At 44.7% G+C, this 14,569-nt stretch overlaps 2 protein-coding genes across 2 annotated transcripts; one reads left to right on the top strand and one right to left on the bottom strand.

Annotated features, from left to right (window-relative positions):
- Positions 1-591: 591 nt before the first annotated feature.
- LOC130513072 (potassium voltage-gated channel subfamily S member 3-like) lies at positions 592-4,133 on the top strand. Its single transcript, XM_057011622.1, has 2 exons — positions 592-1,011; positions 1,733-4,133. Exon 2 carries the CDS (start codon positions 1,785-1,787, stop codon positions 3,102-3,104), a length of 1,320 nt encoding a protein of 439 aa, XP_056867602.1. The 5' UTR covers positions 592-1,011; positions 1,733-1,784; the 3' UTR covers positions 3,105-4,133.
- A 1,633-nt stretch (positions 4,134-5,766) lies between these two features.
- On the bottom strand, positions 5,767-13,886 carry fosl2 (FOS like 2, AP-1 transcription factor subunit). The gene is made up of 4 exons (XM_057059002.1): positions 12,476-13,886; positions 10,262-10,516; positions 9,957-10,064; positions 5,767-8,369 (listed from the first exon to the last, which is right to left on the bottom strand). Exons 1-4 carry the CDS (start codon positions 12,602-12,604, stop codon positions 7,809-7,811), a joined length of 1,053 nt encoding a protein of 350 aa, XP_056914982.1. The 5' UTR covers positions 12,605-13,886; the 3' UTR covers positions 5,767-7,808.
- Between the last annotated feature and the right edge of the window lie 683 nt (positions 13,887-14,569).

The following is a 14,569-nucleotide window of genomic DNA, read 5'->3' as shown; positions in this document are numbered from 1 at the left end:
TGCTGCCACAACAGAGTAATGCAGATCATTTGGGATCGATGTCTTTTCTTTTAACCCCAAAGTGGTTGAAGTAAAGCTTAAAAATAATAAGAGTGATACAGTCATAAATTGCCCACCTTAATAAGATTATGTCATTTCTTTTAGGCTTACAATTTTTTTAATCTGTTCTTTGAATGGATGTGAATGCATTCTATTTACTTCAAAAAGCGACTGAAGGGCAGTATAGGGAAGGGGGAAGTATATATAACCCCCCCCCCCCCCTCAAAAAAAAGAGACAGACAGATGGATGGATGGATGGATAGCTAGAGAAAAGTTGCATGCTAGTGTGGATCTTTGTGTGTGTGTGTGTGTGTGTGTGTGTGTGTGTGTGTTTTGACGTGTCCCGCCCTGTTCCGTCCTGTCCTGTCCCGCCCTGTCCCGTCCTTTCCTGTCCTGTCCTGTCACGTCCTGTCCTGTCCCGTCCTGTCCTGTCCCGCCCTGTTCCGTCCCGTCCTGTCCCGCCCTGTCCCCTCCTGTCCCCTCCTGCCCCGCCCTGTCCCCTCCTGTCCCCTCCTGTCCTGTCCTGTCCCTCTGCACGCCAACAGCCAGTGTGGCGACTCCGCTCCGTCAAACTGCTGCAGGACATCATCACGCAGGTCCGCCGCTGTCCTCTCCTTCAGCTTCAGCTGCAGCTAAGACCTTTGAAGAGAAACTGATGATGTCAGCTCATTTATATTTGGGTTTTTCAATTTGTTTTTGCGCAGCACATTTAAATGTGCAATAATCACAATCGCGTCGAAGTCCGATTTAGTTTTATTTGCTTTTCCTGTTTTGGTTCATTCGTGTGGTTGATGTTTTTGCACGGTTCTTTTAAGAGAATGACCAACTTTTTTTTGCTGCACAAGCGGGTCAAATCTGACCTTGGATTGCCATTTCTGTGCAATGTGAAACGCTGCAGCGTAACACAATCCAGGCAGCAGCCTGTAGATCAGCTCAAGCTGCTGGATGTGCAGTCGGACTACCGGTTGGGAGGTAGGACAGTCATTCTAGAAGGTCTTTAATCATACAATTGTTACTTTACGGCTTATAATCAGTGCTGTGCATGTAAATGCTGACAAGAAGCGGACACAAAAGTACATAGTTACTAGCGACTACTTTAATTGTTATTTATGCTTTAGATATATGAATATAAATGTTGTAATTAAAGGCTAAATGCCTAAACGAACGTTACGTTACAATCACATGTGACTGTTTTATGTTCAAATAAATTTGAGTTAGAGAGGCCAAATAATTAATACTGATTAATATATGTGAATTATAATAGACCTGGCTGAGAAAAGTTAGAAAATAAATAAATATAATCTCTCTCTCTCAAATTTCAGATTGCATTGTTTCTGACTCAGGAACTATTTTGTTAAAACGCCTTTTTGAAAAGGTCACTGTAATTAAAACACTGATTCTTGTGATCAGCAACACAAATTAACAACTGGATTTAATAACAGTGACTTTAGTGAAGTTGTTTGAATTATTTTGGCTTTTTTTAATTGTAATTTTGTGTAACACCTGCGTTCTTTGCTATCACTGTTCACATTCAAGGCCTTTTCTGTTTTTTGTTAGAATTTGGACCTTAAAAATACACAGAAAAATACACAGAAACCCAGTTGACACGGCATCGCTCCTGTGTAACGGAGTCTCAACGAGACGCAGACGGTCAGAGCCGTTATATCTGTTATATCACTGTCTTTGTGTGTAGATAACGAAGCCTCGGAGATCTGAATCCTTTCATTAGTGGCGGCTCCTCCATCATGGTGTACGGTCAAGTTTTTCATCCACGCCGGCCTGACGATTGCTTCATTGTGGTCAACGTTGGTGGGTTCAAACAAAGGCTGGACCAGGACCTTTTGAAACGTTTCCCGCAGACGCGCCTGGGACGCCTTCTGTGCTGCAGCTCCAAAGAAGCAATCTTAGAGCTGTGTGATGACTTCAGTCCTTCTGAAATGGAGTTCTATTTTGACCGCAACCCGTGTTTTTTCTGCTACATTCTCAACTTCTACTTCACTGGCAAGCTCCACCTTGTGGACGGGTTGTGCGTTGTCTCATTTTGCCAAGAGATCGAGTACTGGGGCATCAGGGAGGGGCATCTGGACTTCTGCTGCAGCAACAAGTTCCACGAACTGATGGCCTTTGTTGAGGATCGGTGGAGTCAGGAGAGCGACGGCCAGCTCACAGGTTCCTCCGCTGACGAGCTGCCAGCTGACATGTTTGAAGGCTCCTGGTGTGGAGACGTTCGTAGGAACATCTGGATTCGATTGGAGAAACCAGGTCACTCCACTCTGGCCAAAGTGATGGCTGTGGTGTCGTTAGCTGTAGTCATTGGCTCCATTATTTCCATGTGCATCCACAGCATGGACGTCAACAAGGCCACCACTGATCACCCTTGGCTGAGAGGCTTTGACAGCTTCTGTGTCCTCTTCTTCTCGGTGGAGTTTTTCCTTCGTTTGTCCGTCGCGCCCTCAGCCAGGATGTTCCTGCGCAGCACCCTCAACGTTATCGATTTCATGTCCGTCGTGCCATTTTACATCACCCTAGCGTGCGACGTAGCCGATGAAGACGACGACACAGGCCTGGGGAACGTGGGTAAAGTGGTGCAGATCTTGAGGTTAATGAGAGTCTTTCGCATCCTGAAACTGGCACGTCACTCAGCAGGGCTCCGCTCCCTTGGCGCCACCCTTCAACACAGCGCTCGTGAAGTGGGACAGCTGATTCTTTTCGTGTCTGTTGGCGTTTCCACCTTTTCCACACTCATTTACTTTGCGGAGAGAGATTCAGAGGAGTCGGAGCTGCAGAGCATCCCCATAGGTTGGTGGTGGGCCACCATTAGCATGACTACAGTGGGCTACGGGGACACCTTTCCTGTCACGCTCCCCGGGAAGATGATCGGGACGCTGTGCATCGTATGTGGGCTGCTGATTGTGGCGTTGCCCATCACTAACATCTTCAATAAATTCTCTAATTTATACCAAAGGCAAAAAGACATGGATCTTAGACAAAAGACCAATGTGCCATCTGCAGCACCCCAGCATCAGGGTCATGAATCAAAACTACCTCCAAATGGGGAAATGTGAAATACTTTATGAAGTAGGTACAGGATGCCGGTGCGTTTATTTTCATTTTCAATACACTAAAATATTCAAAATGAGTGAAAACGTATCCTTGTGAGAGTTGCCTTGTAATGTTTTCCCACAAAGGTTTAAATATGGGAGCACCAGTTCCAAAATGTTCTGGGAAAATAAACAGGGTTTTAGGCTTTAGGCAATTATCTAAAGATATCTAACAAAAGTACATAACTATAGTTAAGAACAAATGGAATATTGAACCTGTTACCATGGCTTTGTCTGTTGTTAGTGTAGAACAGCAGTTGGGTTTAAACCCACTTTAAAGGGGTGAGCAGCTGTGATTTATTTTTATGTCAAGAAATGGCAGAATTGCTGCTCTAACTGGCAACATTTCACAAAGTTGTTGTTGTTGTTGTCTTTACAGACAAGCAGTAATTTTGGTGCTTGGCTGTGACCCACTGGGTCATGAAAAAAAGATGCCGTTAGTTCGCTGTTGGGTCTTTACACTGCACTTTACATCTAATTTAAGGTCCAAACCAGAATACAATCCAACACTTAGGTATTCATCTTTTAAAGCTTAATTCTATAATAATTTCTTCAGCATTTCAAGTCACGTCATTCCAAATCTCTTATTTCCTAGTTGTTCATTTTTCATTTCCTAATCCAATGGAAGATGAGATCTTACACTCAGTACTATGATTTAGTGTCTCAGTCATTACTCTTTATTGTCAATTAAAAAGGAATTATTTTAGTTTTCCACACAGCTCATAATTGTCAGCCTTGAGAGTTGAGCTATTTTCCATTTACCTGCTGTAATTGTTTTTTCTATGTATAGAATCACTCAAAAAAACAAAGCTATCTGAATTACCCCTAAAGACTGACAGTGCTGATCTATACATACTCTTACATATTTTGTCATAATGGCTTCATTTTTCTGCTACTTGCTTATTGGGGATCTGAGCCTGGGTTTCTGTAAAGTGCCTAGAAACAATTTTGATTGTAATGGATGCTATAAAAAATAAAGGTGAACTGACGTGAGCCATTGTTGCCAAAAATCTCTTAATATCTCAATATTCCACGTGCTCCACAGCGCCCCCGGTGGCGAAATGCGTCTATTATTCTTATTCTCTAAAAAGAATCGGTTAAAGAAAACAATATTAATAAGGTCATGCTGTAACTTCTGAATGACCTTAACATAGACTCCTTCCCTCTTGTATTTATCACTGTGACTTGTTTTTATATGTTTGTTCACCACGTGTTCCTTTTACTGGTTCATTAGTAGCTTCATCAAGCTGAAATCCATTTTCTCTGTATGACCCATGCAGGGCGTCCAACCAGCCTGCTGAGTCAGCCTGTTTCTTACTGTAGTCAAATGAAGGGTTTGCTCACAGAAGCCCGGAAGCTAAACTGCTGGCATCAGCTCGTTTATATGTTGCTCAGCAGTGTAGTCAGATCTGAGGGCAGAGATCTGCTAAAAACAGGCACTCGCAAACTAGGAGAATTTGTTCTGTCATGTGAGTTTTTGTTTTCAATGCAAGAGATTTGAGTGCAAGAGATTACAACACGTGCACATGTAAACGCCGATGGCATTAAAACCGATTAGAAATGAGATTAGGAAAGAGACCCTGCACTCATGCACAGTCATGCATGTTAGATGCAGTTTTGAGAACCAGAATTGTCACATAGAATAGGATTGAAGCGACCCGTCTACAATCTGAGCAGTGGTTACCTGAACAATAGGGGCGACCTAAATGTCTATTTCAGTGTCTGATTTTAATAAATTACAGTCGGTAACATTCTGCCGTTATGGGCAAGTATAAATTAAATTATACTGAAAATAATATCGCCTTTTTGAAGGGGGAACATGTGTAGAATCCCAGTTGTATATGTAGCTTATCTGCACTAAGCAAATATGCAATAATATAGTAAGAATATGTAATGAGGTTTGGCTTCTTCTGACAAACGTGTTGCTGCAATAAGTGTTGTTTTTGCATAACAGGCCGCGGAGGCGTGAATGCACCAATATTTCCTCCTGTTGTAATTCCCCATTATGACCACACGGTGGCAGCACAATCTCAACCGTTTTTACTGCAATCAAACCTAAATGCTTATAGCTATATCTAATTTTATAGAATATTTAGTAAATATATCAAAATAGTGCCTCTTTGCAACTCGTCATAAATCAGAAATTTACGTTACGTCTCAGTAATATTATCATTACTGATACATACCAACGGGGAAAGAAAATAGGGAACTATTATATAAAACAATTCTTTAAACACAATAGATATGATATCACGGAATCCTAGAAGATGACTGGGTGACCATGGAAAAAATGTTTCCATAGTCTCTGGCAATTGTCTCGAAATCAACTGTCACTCTTTAAAGGAAAAACAAATAAAAATCTTGCATCTTTTAATCTGAAGCCACATCAGTATGGAATGGTTTTCTGGTTATAACGCCATCATTCTTTGGAATCCATCTGGTTTTTAATGTGCTATTCTGTTCCTCTTCTTCCTCCTCAGAAGTAAGAATAGATTTGTTTCTAACCTCCATTTGAGAGGTTTTTTTTCTGCATCTGGTTTATGTGGGGTTTTTTTTTTTTAGTCCAGCTGAGACTAAACTTATTCAGGCGGTGCATTCAGGTTCCCATGAACAAAACAGACCAATGCCCGGTTGAAAATTATTTATTATTACTGATTTAATTTAACAAACACTGCTATACATATTGCTGTTTTTATTCATTTCCAACCATTTTAAACAGTTAAAGCAGGTGCAAAAGAAGTAATAGTATTACATGTACAGCAGAAAATCTACAGTCAGATCTGGCTTGTGTGTCGAGGGGCTTCAGGATATTTCAACATACGTACAAGTCAGGCTCACCCACAGTATTTTGGTTCTTATTTCACCTCTTAACGTGTTATTACACAAGATAGTTCCTGTTGCATCATCTTAATCTCATCATCACAGTCAGATGACATGCTCTTGCTCAATTAGCAGCAGTTTTGTATTAAATTCTAAAGTCTGCTTCCTGCATTCAGCACAAAAACGTTGTTACTCTTCGCATAAACAAAGAAACAAAGAAACAAAAACAAGGCTTTGAGCAAATAAGCTGCCCCCAACCCTTTCCAATTTATAGGAATGTTTGGAGCTAACAAACCCAGAATAGCGCTGTCGTTCCTTCTCTGCGTACAGCATTAAAACCCCCTCACCCTTTTAAAATACACACATACAAATAAAAATATGAGAAAGTGCTCAACAGAACTTCTCAAATTGTCCCATCTTCAATCAGGCCAGCTGTGGAACCAGTCTCCCTTTGTACTGCTCAGTACCGCTCTATGTGCTCATACTCGTGCGTCCCAGTTCAAACGAACACGTCATTCCTTGACTGAAAGTGACAGATTTACAAACAGGAACAGGCTCGACGTCACCGTCACTGGCAGCCGGCGTCAGTCTGAACCACCAGTGGCTTTCCTAAATTTGAAGGAGGGGGGGGAATACAAACTGATGCTGGATGAATTACAGGATTACATTTGTCATCCATCCATTCTTTATTTTTGTCTGGAGAAACTTGATCCGACCCGAAAGGCCATTTTGAAAGATGTCCAACCAGCAGTTAGAGAAAACCAGTAAAAACCCAACACAACGTTCAAATCTTTTAAAGGTCTGACTAACAAAGCAAAATGAGCATGAGGTCACGCAACAAATCGGGCCACCTCTGGGCTGGACCGTATGACGGCCGGCGTTCCTGCAACGATCTTCACAATTGGTTTCTACAACACATTGGAGATATCCCTGAAATCATAATATCCATGTAAATCACACACTGTCATAAACATGTTGTAAAGTTTGGGTACAGAATCACTGAGGAAAAGCACACCAACACTATTGTAAATTCAAGCCACAGCGGCAACAAAATAAAGTAAAGAGTAGTCATTGATTGAAAGTTGGCTTGGTTCCTTTGAAACACTCAGGAGTGCCGTCGATCACCGGATGGGTGATCGTTTCATTTTCTACAGGCAGATTTAAAAAGAGGACAACGTCTCAACAGAAACACGTTAAAAAGGTATCAGCACAGGCCATAAATACACTTAAAGAGTTGGAAATGGCATTAAAAACACTTAAAGTAGAGATTCCTGGATCAATTCGGAGTTACAAAAAGACGGCGACGGGAAGTCTGTGCTCGTGGCCTCCGTCTCTCCTTGGATCGTTTCAGTAGAACGCCGCTGACCTCGTTTGTTGTTTTTTTTATTCATCTTGGCAGAGTGCAAGTTGCGGCCCCATGGCTTTTTCAACACGTTCAAAAAAATATATGAAGGAGGTGTCTCCCAATTTTGTCACGTGGACTTCCAAACACCCCGTTTAGGCGTGTTTCCCTCCTCAGAACCGTCCGCGTGGTAAACAAGTTGGGACGCTGGAGTTGAAATGGCAGAGGGGCGACGGGGTTAAGGAAGCGGCGCACAGACTGGAACAAACTGGAAAGGTTCACACTGAAACAGAAGATAAACATGGCATAGCCCTTGTGGGTCTCCCTGCGGAGGGCGAAATGACTCACAACATGGTCAGCTGGGTCTGCGCTCCTGAACGGACTTCCAGAGTCTTTAAAAGTCAGAGGTGGATGGGTGTCACACGCACGACGGGAGGTGGTGCCGTTGGTCCTCGCGTTAGCCTTCAGCCGCGGCGTTTGCTCCACGGCTGCGCCGAGCCCGGCCTTCAGAGGGCCAGGAGGGTGGGCGAGTTCAGGGAGTCTGAGGATTGGTCGCCGCTACTGCTGCTGCGCCGGTGGGCCTTGGAGCATGACTCGGAGGAAGGCGAGGGGCTTTCGGGCTCCAGTATGCTCGGGTAGGTGAATATGAGGCTTGAGACATTGGGCGTGGCGGCTGGTGTTGATGCCGCGACCACTGGCGTGTTTAGGCTGTCTCCATCTGTGCTGTACATCCCAGCGATGCCACCGCCGAGGCAAATGGGCTTGATGACGGAGCGCTGGGGCTTACACAATGTCTCATCTTCGTCGTCTGGCTCCTGCTTCACCACCACTTGGTTTAGCTGAGCCCTTGTTTCCAGGTTAGCGCGCATGGTCAGGGGTAGGGGGGCGCACTGCTGCTGGTGGTGATGGTGCTGCTGTTGTCCAGGCGGTTGCTGGCGCTCGTCCATGGGGAGCTTACACAGAGGATTGTGAGCGACTAGCATGAACTCCAGCTTGTCCTTCTCCTTTCGCAGGCTCTCGATCTCCTTCTGCAGGTCCGCTTTTTCCTCCTCCAGCTTTTCAGTCTCCTGCAAGGGAGGAAAAAGAAAGTCAGAGAAAATGACTTCAGTCAGAGAAAGGGAGCATTAAGAGGAGAAAAAAAGTTTCAAAATCAATCTATCGACAATCGAAACGCTGAATTGAATGGTTTATTTATCCAAATACCAACACACGCTATATTTTTTAGGCCCTCTTATTTTCTCGTTCAGGGAAAAGGGCTGTGCTGTCATAAAGGTTGACTATTTTGGGCGCTATAATTTGTTTTTAGTGACTGGTTACTTTCTGTTCAGCGTGCCAAGCTTACGCTTCGATCATTGGCCAAAAGGGGGCAGTGTTTGTTTGCGATACACGAATTGCCTTTTCATAACATGTTAAATGACAGGTAGTTTGGTCATGTGTGTGTAATTTTGAAGCATCCGTCTGGATAAAAGCTTTCCACGATGTCTGGGCATCGTTTCTGGTATCAGATCTGCATCACACGTGTAGAATACAATAGACAAAAGACCCATAAAGGCTGTTTTTTTATGGTAGACATCACAGGGATCGTGATAAGCTGTCTGAGAACTTTGACTCATGGGCAAAGGTATGAGGAAGTGCACACAAGAAGTAACAAAACAAGCTGAAGAGCGTTAGGAACACCGCAGAAAAGCAAACTGAAAATGGGTCTTGATCACGAACGAAAAAGAATAGAGTCCGAACGTGCACAAATGTGGATGCGCTCTGTGATTTCATGTGAGACAAACAATTGGCCCTTTTCACAAAATGCCCCACATTAACATCAACAGCTGCCTACAGCACATTCCAGTGCTATTTTTTAAGTCCTGACAAGCTCAATCTCATTGTAATTCAGCTAATTAGTCCATTTAGCCGCTGTTACTGTCTGCCAAGCAGCCGCAAGACAGCCCTACCTCTGTCTAATGCAGCCCCAGACAAAAAAGCTTTTCATCGCCTGTCATCTCTTCACTCAGGCCTAAAATCACAGATGCAGCAAGAGTCAAACCAGTCCTGCAAGCTTGTAAAATTAGGTGTGGATTTCAAGCAGCCGTGTAACGTTTGGAATGAATCTGAATTTTCACGTACTGCAACGCTCTGAACGCTCGAGTGAGGCCGTCTCGTCTTTCACACCTTTAAGTGCTAGAATCATGCTGCCACTGGTTTCCAGTATGTTTTCCAATAGATGCTGTGGGATGGATTTGATTTGTTGAGCTCTGGCGACTACAACGGAGCGCTGTGTTCTTCTGGTCGGCCTCTCTGAGATCGAGAGATTGGACGTGTTCTGGAACGCTTTAACCCCAGTGGGCATTTTTTAAAATGGCCATCAGCTTTTACCTCACAACAGAAAATGTATTTACAAAGAATCTTTTGACCCATATATATGTGTGTGTGTGTATGTATGTATATATAATATTTAATATTGTTTTTAAGTAATATTTTGTGTTTAAATAAACTCTTTTATCCTTCTTTTTTGTAAAATCTGCAGCTATTTCCTTTTATATTCTATTCTATCATTATTCTATCTATTTTCTTCTAACTTTGTGTGTTGTAAGTCCAATGAAATGGTCATAATTCTGACGTATACGCTTTACTGGGTCCCGCTTACTGGCTTTCCTACTCACCCCTTGCAGCATCTCTGTAAGCTCTCGTCGGCGGTTGCGGCATTTGGCGGCGGCCAGCTTGTTCCTCTCACGCCTGACCCTCCTCTTCTCCTCTTCTTCTGGAGTGAGCTGAGGCAAAACACGTGTAAGGTAAACAGGCAAGTGATGATGGAGGGCAAAAGAAAACGGTAAATCTTCGATTTCCTTGAACGCTTTATTCCTTTCAGGGTCACGGGAAGGGTAGAACGTACATCTTTGATATAAAATTCACAGAAAATTCCTTTATAATCCTTCGCACGACAAACTCTTCTTCTCAGACGCCTCACCTGTTCGTCCCTCTTGCGCCTGCCTCTAGTGTCTCCGATTGAGCGGATCACCCCTGGCCGAGCCAGAGGGTTGTGGCCCAGTATCCCCGGACCGTTGGTGAGGTGGTGGCCATACGGGTGGGATCGGGAGTACGGGCTGGACATGGAGGTGATGACGGTCGGCTGCACCATCCACTGCAGGTCCTGGCTGGTGGTGATTGCATTGATGGTGGGTATGAAGGCACTGTTGGAGCCAGGCATGTCAATCCTGTACTTCTGCAAAAAAGAATGAAAAAAGGGAAGCAGAAACACGGTTAGCAGGAGGCAGTGGTCACGTCAAAGTGAAATTTTCCAGGGAAGTGGCAACGGTCGACATTCAATTCAGCGCACGACTCTACTCTGAAGTATCCGAGGGGTGCACAACCGAATCACGCCACCATTAACACATCTGCATGTTTCCATATTTCAGGGCTATAATAAGGGTTGAGCCACAGAGGTGCTGTGGACGGAACCCCTGGAGTGGGACAGTGAAACGCGCAGTGAATCAGAAGGAGAGCTCAGTATCCAGGACATTGAGCTTCGCTATAACAACCAGGAGGGGGAAAGGCAGCTGCAAAGTTGTGATACGTGTTTGGACGTGTGTGCGTTTGCACTGATATCATCACATTTATGACTAAAAATAAAATATGATCAAATGATTGCGTGATAATTGCTGGCCAGTTACCGCCAATCTGCGATGGAAAACAGCTGTTTTCCTCCTCCAGACTTCTGTGAATTCTGATTTCTGTTTCAGATTCTCCTTCGACCACGTTATGTGATAATAACCCTAAACAGTATTAAACCGCTTCCCTGGAGCTTAGCGTTAGTCTGTGCGCGTAATGAACGCGCCACATGCCCATATCTCCGTTATATTCCCGACATTCCGTCGGATATCCCGGCAGTCTACTGGAACTTTGTTTATAAGGTGAGTCATATGGGATTTGTCGACCACATGTTCCAGTAAAGGGAGAACAACCACAAGCCAGACATATTCTTTTGGCAAACATGACCAGTGTTACAAATCTTCTTCTTTTTTTTTTAATACATGTAAAAGCTGTTGAGCTCAGGGTTTTTAGACAGAAGACACTTTAAAGGAATAAACTGATAAACCCCCCGTGGCGCTGCGCTGCATTAATAGTCTCCATAAAGCTGAAAAGTCGTGTTCCAGCTCGCTCTCACGCCAAACAGGCAGCTCCAGTGTGATTACAGGGAAGGAGCCCGTTCCCAGGCGCTGGCCAAAAGTCATTTACCGTTTGTTGCGTGAGCGCGTTTCCACAGAAAAGCTGCAGACGACACATGAGTCGGCGGCGAGTAAACAACATTCCTCTTCCCGGATTTATGACCCATTATGTTTGAATATACGGGCACGGGCTGATACTGGCGCGCCGAAGCGCTTGGGATTCATATAAAAAGGGGGAATTGGTCCGTTTGCGTCGGTTTGTGCGGCGTTTCTAGACACATTTACAGTTTTGGGTCGCTTCCTGTTGCCGCTGCGCTCTTCTGAAAAGACATTTGGGCAGAAATCAGACAGCAGCCTCAACATTTGCGGCAGCTGATCCAGTAAAACACACGCTTCGATCTCACCTGTTCAATGACGCACACGGATCGGAAATCTTTACGGCTCCGCCAGATTGCCCACAAGGACCGGATCAGAACTACTGCCGATGAGCGTGACTCGGCTTGTTGTTACAGTCGAAAATCGCTCAGTGGATCTTTCTCATTTAAGTCGCTGGATTTGTGAGGTCGCGAATCTCAGGTGACATGTTGAGATCTGGGCTCAGAACCCAGATTCATATGACCCATATTTACTGCAGCTAACAGCGCTCAAACCCGGCGTGACAGTGTAAACTGCGGGGATCTAAGACTGATTTACCAGAGTGATCAAATCGAGTCCTTATATGCATTTATATATACATTGATCAACGTATGCGCGTCCGAAATCCAGGCGCATTTAAGCACAACACACTGTGTTAGAAGATGATGATGATGATGATGAAGGGTTTTTGGATTTCTAGTAAATATTTACGACTCACGTCTGCTAAAAACAAATGCAATTTGTGTCACTGGGTTCATCTTTCCCCTCCAAGCGACTCGGCGAATCCCGAAATGAAAGCAGATGGGGCCAACATGCACACAGGTGAAAGGTGGCGTGCACAGACACTGGAGATCGGATGAGATGCGATTGTTCGGCGATACCTGGTAGCTTGAGGTAGAGATCGGACTTCCGATCGTGCTGCTGCCACTTGTGAAGGAGTCTGGCTGGACCGGAGAGGTGCTGCTGCCGCGGGACGACGTGTCGAAGTTCCCAGAGTAGTCCTGGTACATGGTCCGGGAAAGGTGGATGTTTCAGCAGGCGCCTCGGACGATTATATGGTTTGAAAAGACTCGCAGGGAAAAAAAAGGCACCGAAAGACTCGAGACTTGACTCGTTAATATGAGATATCCAGAGATTTGGACCGGTCAAAAGTGCAACTACGCTTCTCCTAAGTAACCTAAAACGCCCCACGCATATTAGCAATTACAATAGTTGGGCGTTAGCTCTACTTAAATATTTGTTATTGCGCCTTTATTAGACTTACAGTCCACAACAGACCTGCCAGGTGGGTAATCTTTAACCCAACGCCAGTAGTACACCTTCAGATCCAGTCGAGACAAGTTAACCTGTCGTTATCGGAGTGACTCACGCACTAAAACATTCACTATAAATGCGATTCCCTCGCTACTCTCAGTATTTTCCGTCGCCTTGTTTTCTTCACATTCTACTCTGCATTCGGCTGTTCACGGAACAATTCGTACTTTTTTTCTTTCCTTTCCACCACACTTCCTAGAGATGACTCACTTCAATGGCACTATGAAGAACTGCAACGGCTTTTCAACTCCGACGACAGCACGTACGTCACGCCAGGGCGTTGCGACTTCTTCCAGGGAGGGGTTGTTCCTGGGTAAGGCCGAACGGGAGACGGCTCCGCTGCGGCCATGCTGCTTCCAGAGGCTTGCGTAGATTTCGCGGACGACTTGAGATCCCGTAAATGATGTGAAAATGGCCCCGGAGAGGTGTATTTTCGAGGCGGACGTCAGTCGCTACCGAGGACTTCACTGTTTGCTCGACTTGCTTTGGTCCATTGACGCATGTTTCCTAAAATGGGCAGTTGCGTCAGCGAGCGCGTGCGGGTTTCCTTGGTAAAGGAAGCGTCAGACACTGGAGGGATTCCCTCCCCTCGCGCGCTGCGCTCCGGTGTCGGAACTGTTTGCGCACAGGTCTATGTCCGGTTAGTCACCAGCGCTGGAAAGGTGCGTTATAAAGAGAGACACCGTTCCGATGGGTGCACGTACATGAGGGGAGAACCAGTAGGAGAAAGAATAGGCTTTGAACTTTTCACGCAGGACTCCAACTCTTTCATTCAGCCGCGTTGGCGCTGAAAAACGTACAAAAAAGACGGTTAAAGTTCCCCCTACGTTACAGTGACCAGAGTCGCGCATATAATGCGGTTTTTTGCGCCACTACTCAATGGGGGGAGAGTGGCACAGCGCGCAAACTCGCGACCCGAAATATACCGTGCGTCCGTCGTGTTTGGACTTGGCGCGGTCTAAATCCGAGTCAAAGTGGCTCCTGCTGCGAATGAGTCTCGCAGAAATGTGGGTTAGTCGTAATTCGGACGCACTTGAACAGGGCGCAGCGCCCAGACTGCGGCGCGTTACTGAAATGGCGCATTAAGCGTAATCCAATCCGCTATGGTTCCAATTTAAACTGTGTCACTCCCGATGGTTATGCACTTTTAAATATGTCTTAGTGACTTTTGAATTTATACTATTTTTGTGTTAACATATTTATTTATTGCCACGAATCACTTTTAAAGACGTAACTTGCTAGTTGCATCGAGGAACAACAAGATCGAATAAAGATTTAACGCTCCTCGATAAACGTCTCTGATCACCGTTTCCAGGGTTGTTATTTCATCCCAGCCGATCATCGCTGCGCTTCGAAGTTGTGGTCACACGGTTGTGAGACAGAACAAATATTTAAATAAAGTTCATGTTAATTACATTAATCAGTGCTTAATTTTTATCCTTGCCACCGGCACTGCGTTTTTTTTAAGGGTTGCGGTGTTGCTAAGCGACGAGTCTTCTAAAATCTAATCTGCCCCACTCATGTAGATAATTGATCTTGAAATATAATGTGAGTTACCATCAAAATCTGAATAAATCCAGGTAGGACTCGGCTCTGTTCTTATGTGCTTGTAGTTTTCATATTTAAGTACATAATGAGGTATCAGACGAGGGGAGGATGGA

Source organism: Takifugu flavidus, chromosome 16 (assembly GCF_003711565.1).
Source record: "Takifugu flavidus isolate HTHZ2018 chromosome 16, ASM371156v2, whole genome shotgun sequence".
In the NCBI taxonomy this organism is placed as follows: domain Eukaryota; kingdom Metazoa; phylum Chordata; class Actinopteri; order Tetraodontiformes; family Tetraodontidae; genus Takifugu; species Takifugu flavidus.
The sequence above is the reverse complement of the archived record's forward strand: the minus strand, read 5'-3'. Positions and strand labels throughout refer to the sequence as shown.

Coding starts and splice junctions, on each gene's coding strand:
- fosl2 (XM_057059002.1), bottom strand. CDS start 12,604: ATGTACCAGGACTACTCTGGGAACTTCGACACGTCGTCCCGCGGCAGC. Junction 10,065..10,261: donor GGCGCAAGAGGGACGAACAG/GTGAGGCGTCTG, acceptor GTTTTGCCTCAG/CTCACTCCAGAAGAAGAGGA. Junction 8,370..9,956: donor TTACAGAGATGCTGCAAGGG/GTGAGTAGGAAA, acceptor CCTCCCTTGCAG/GAGACTGAAAAGCTGGAGGA.
- LOC130513072 (XM_057011622.1), top strand. CDS start 1,785: ATGGTGTACGGTCAAGTTTTTCATCCACGCCGGCCTGACGATTGCTTC.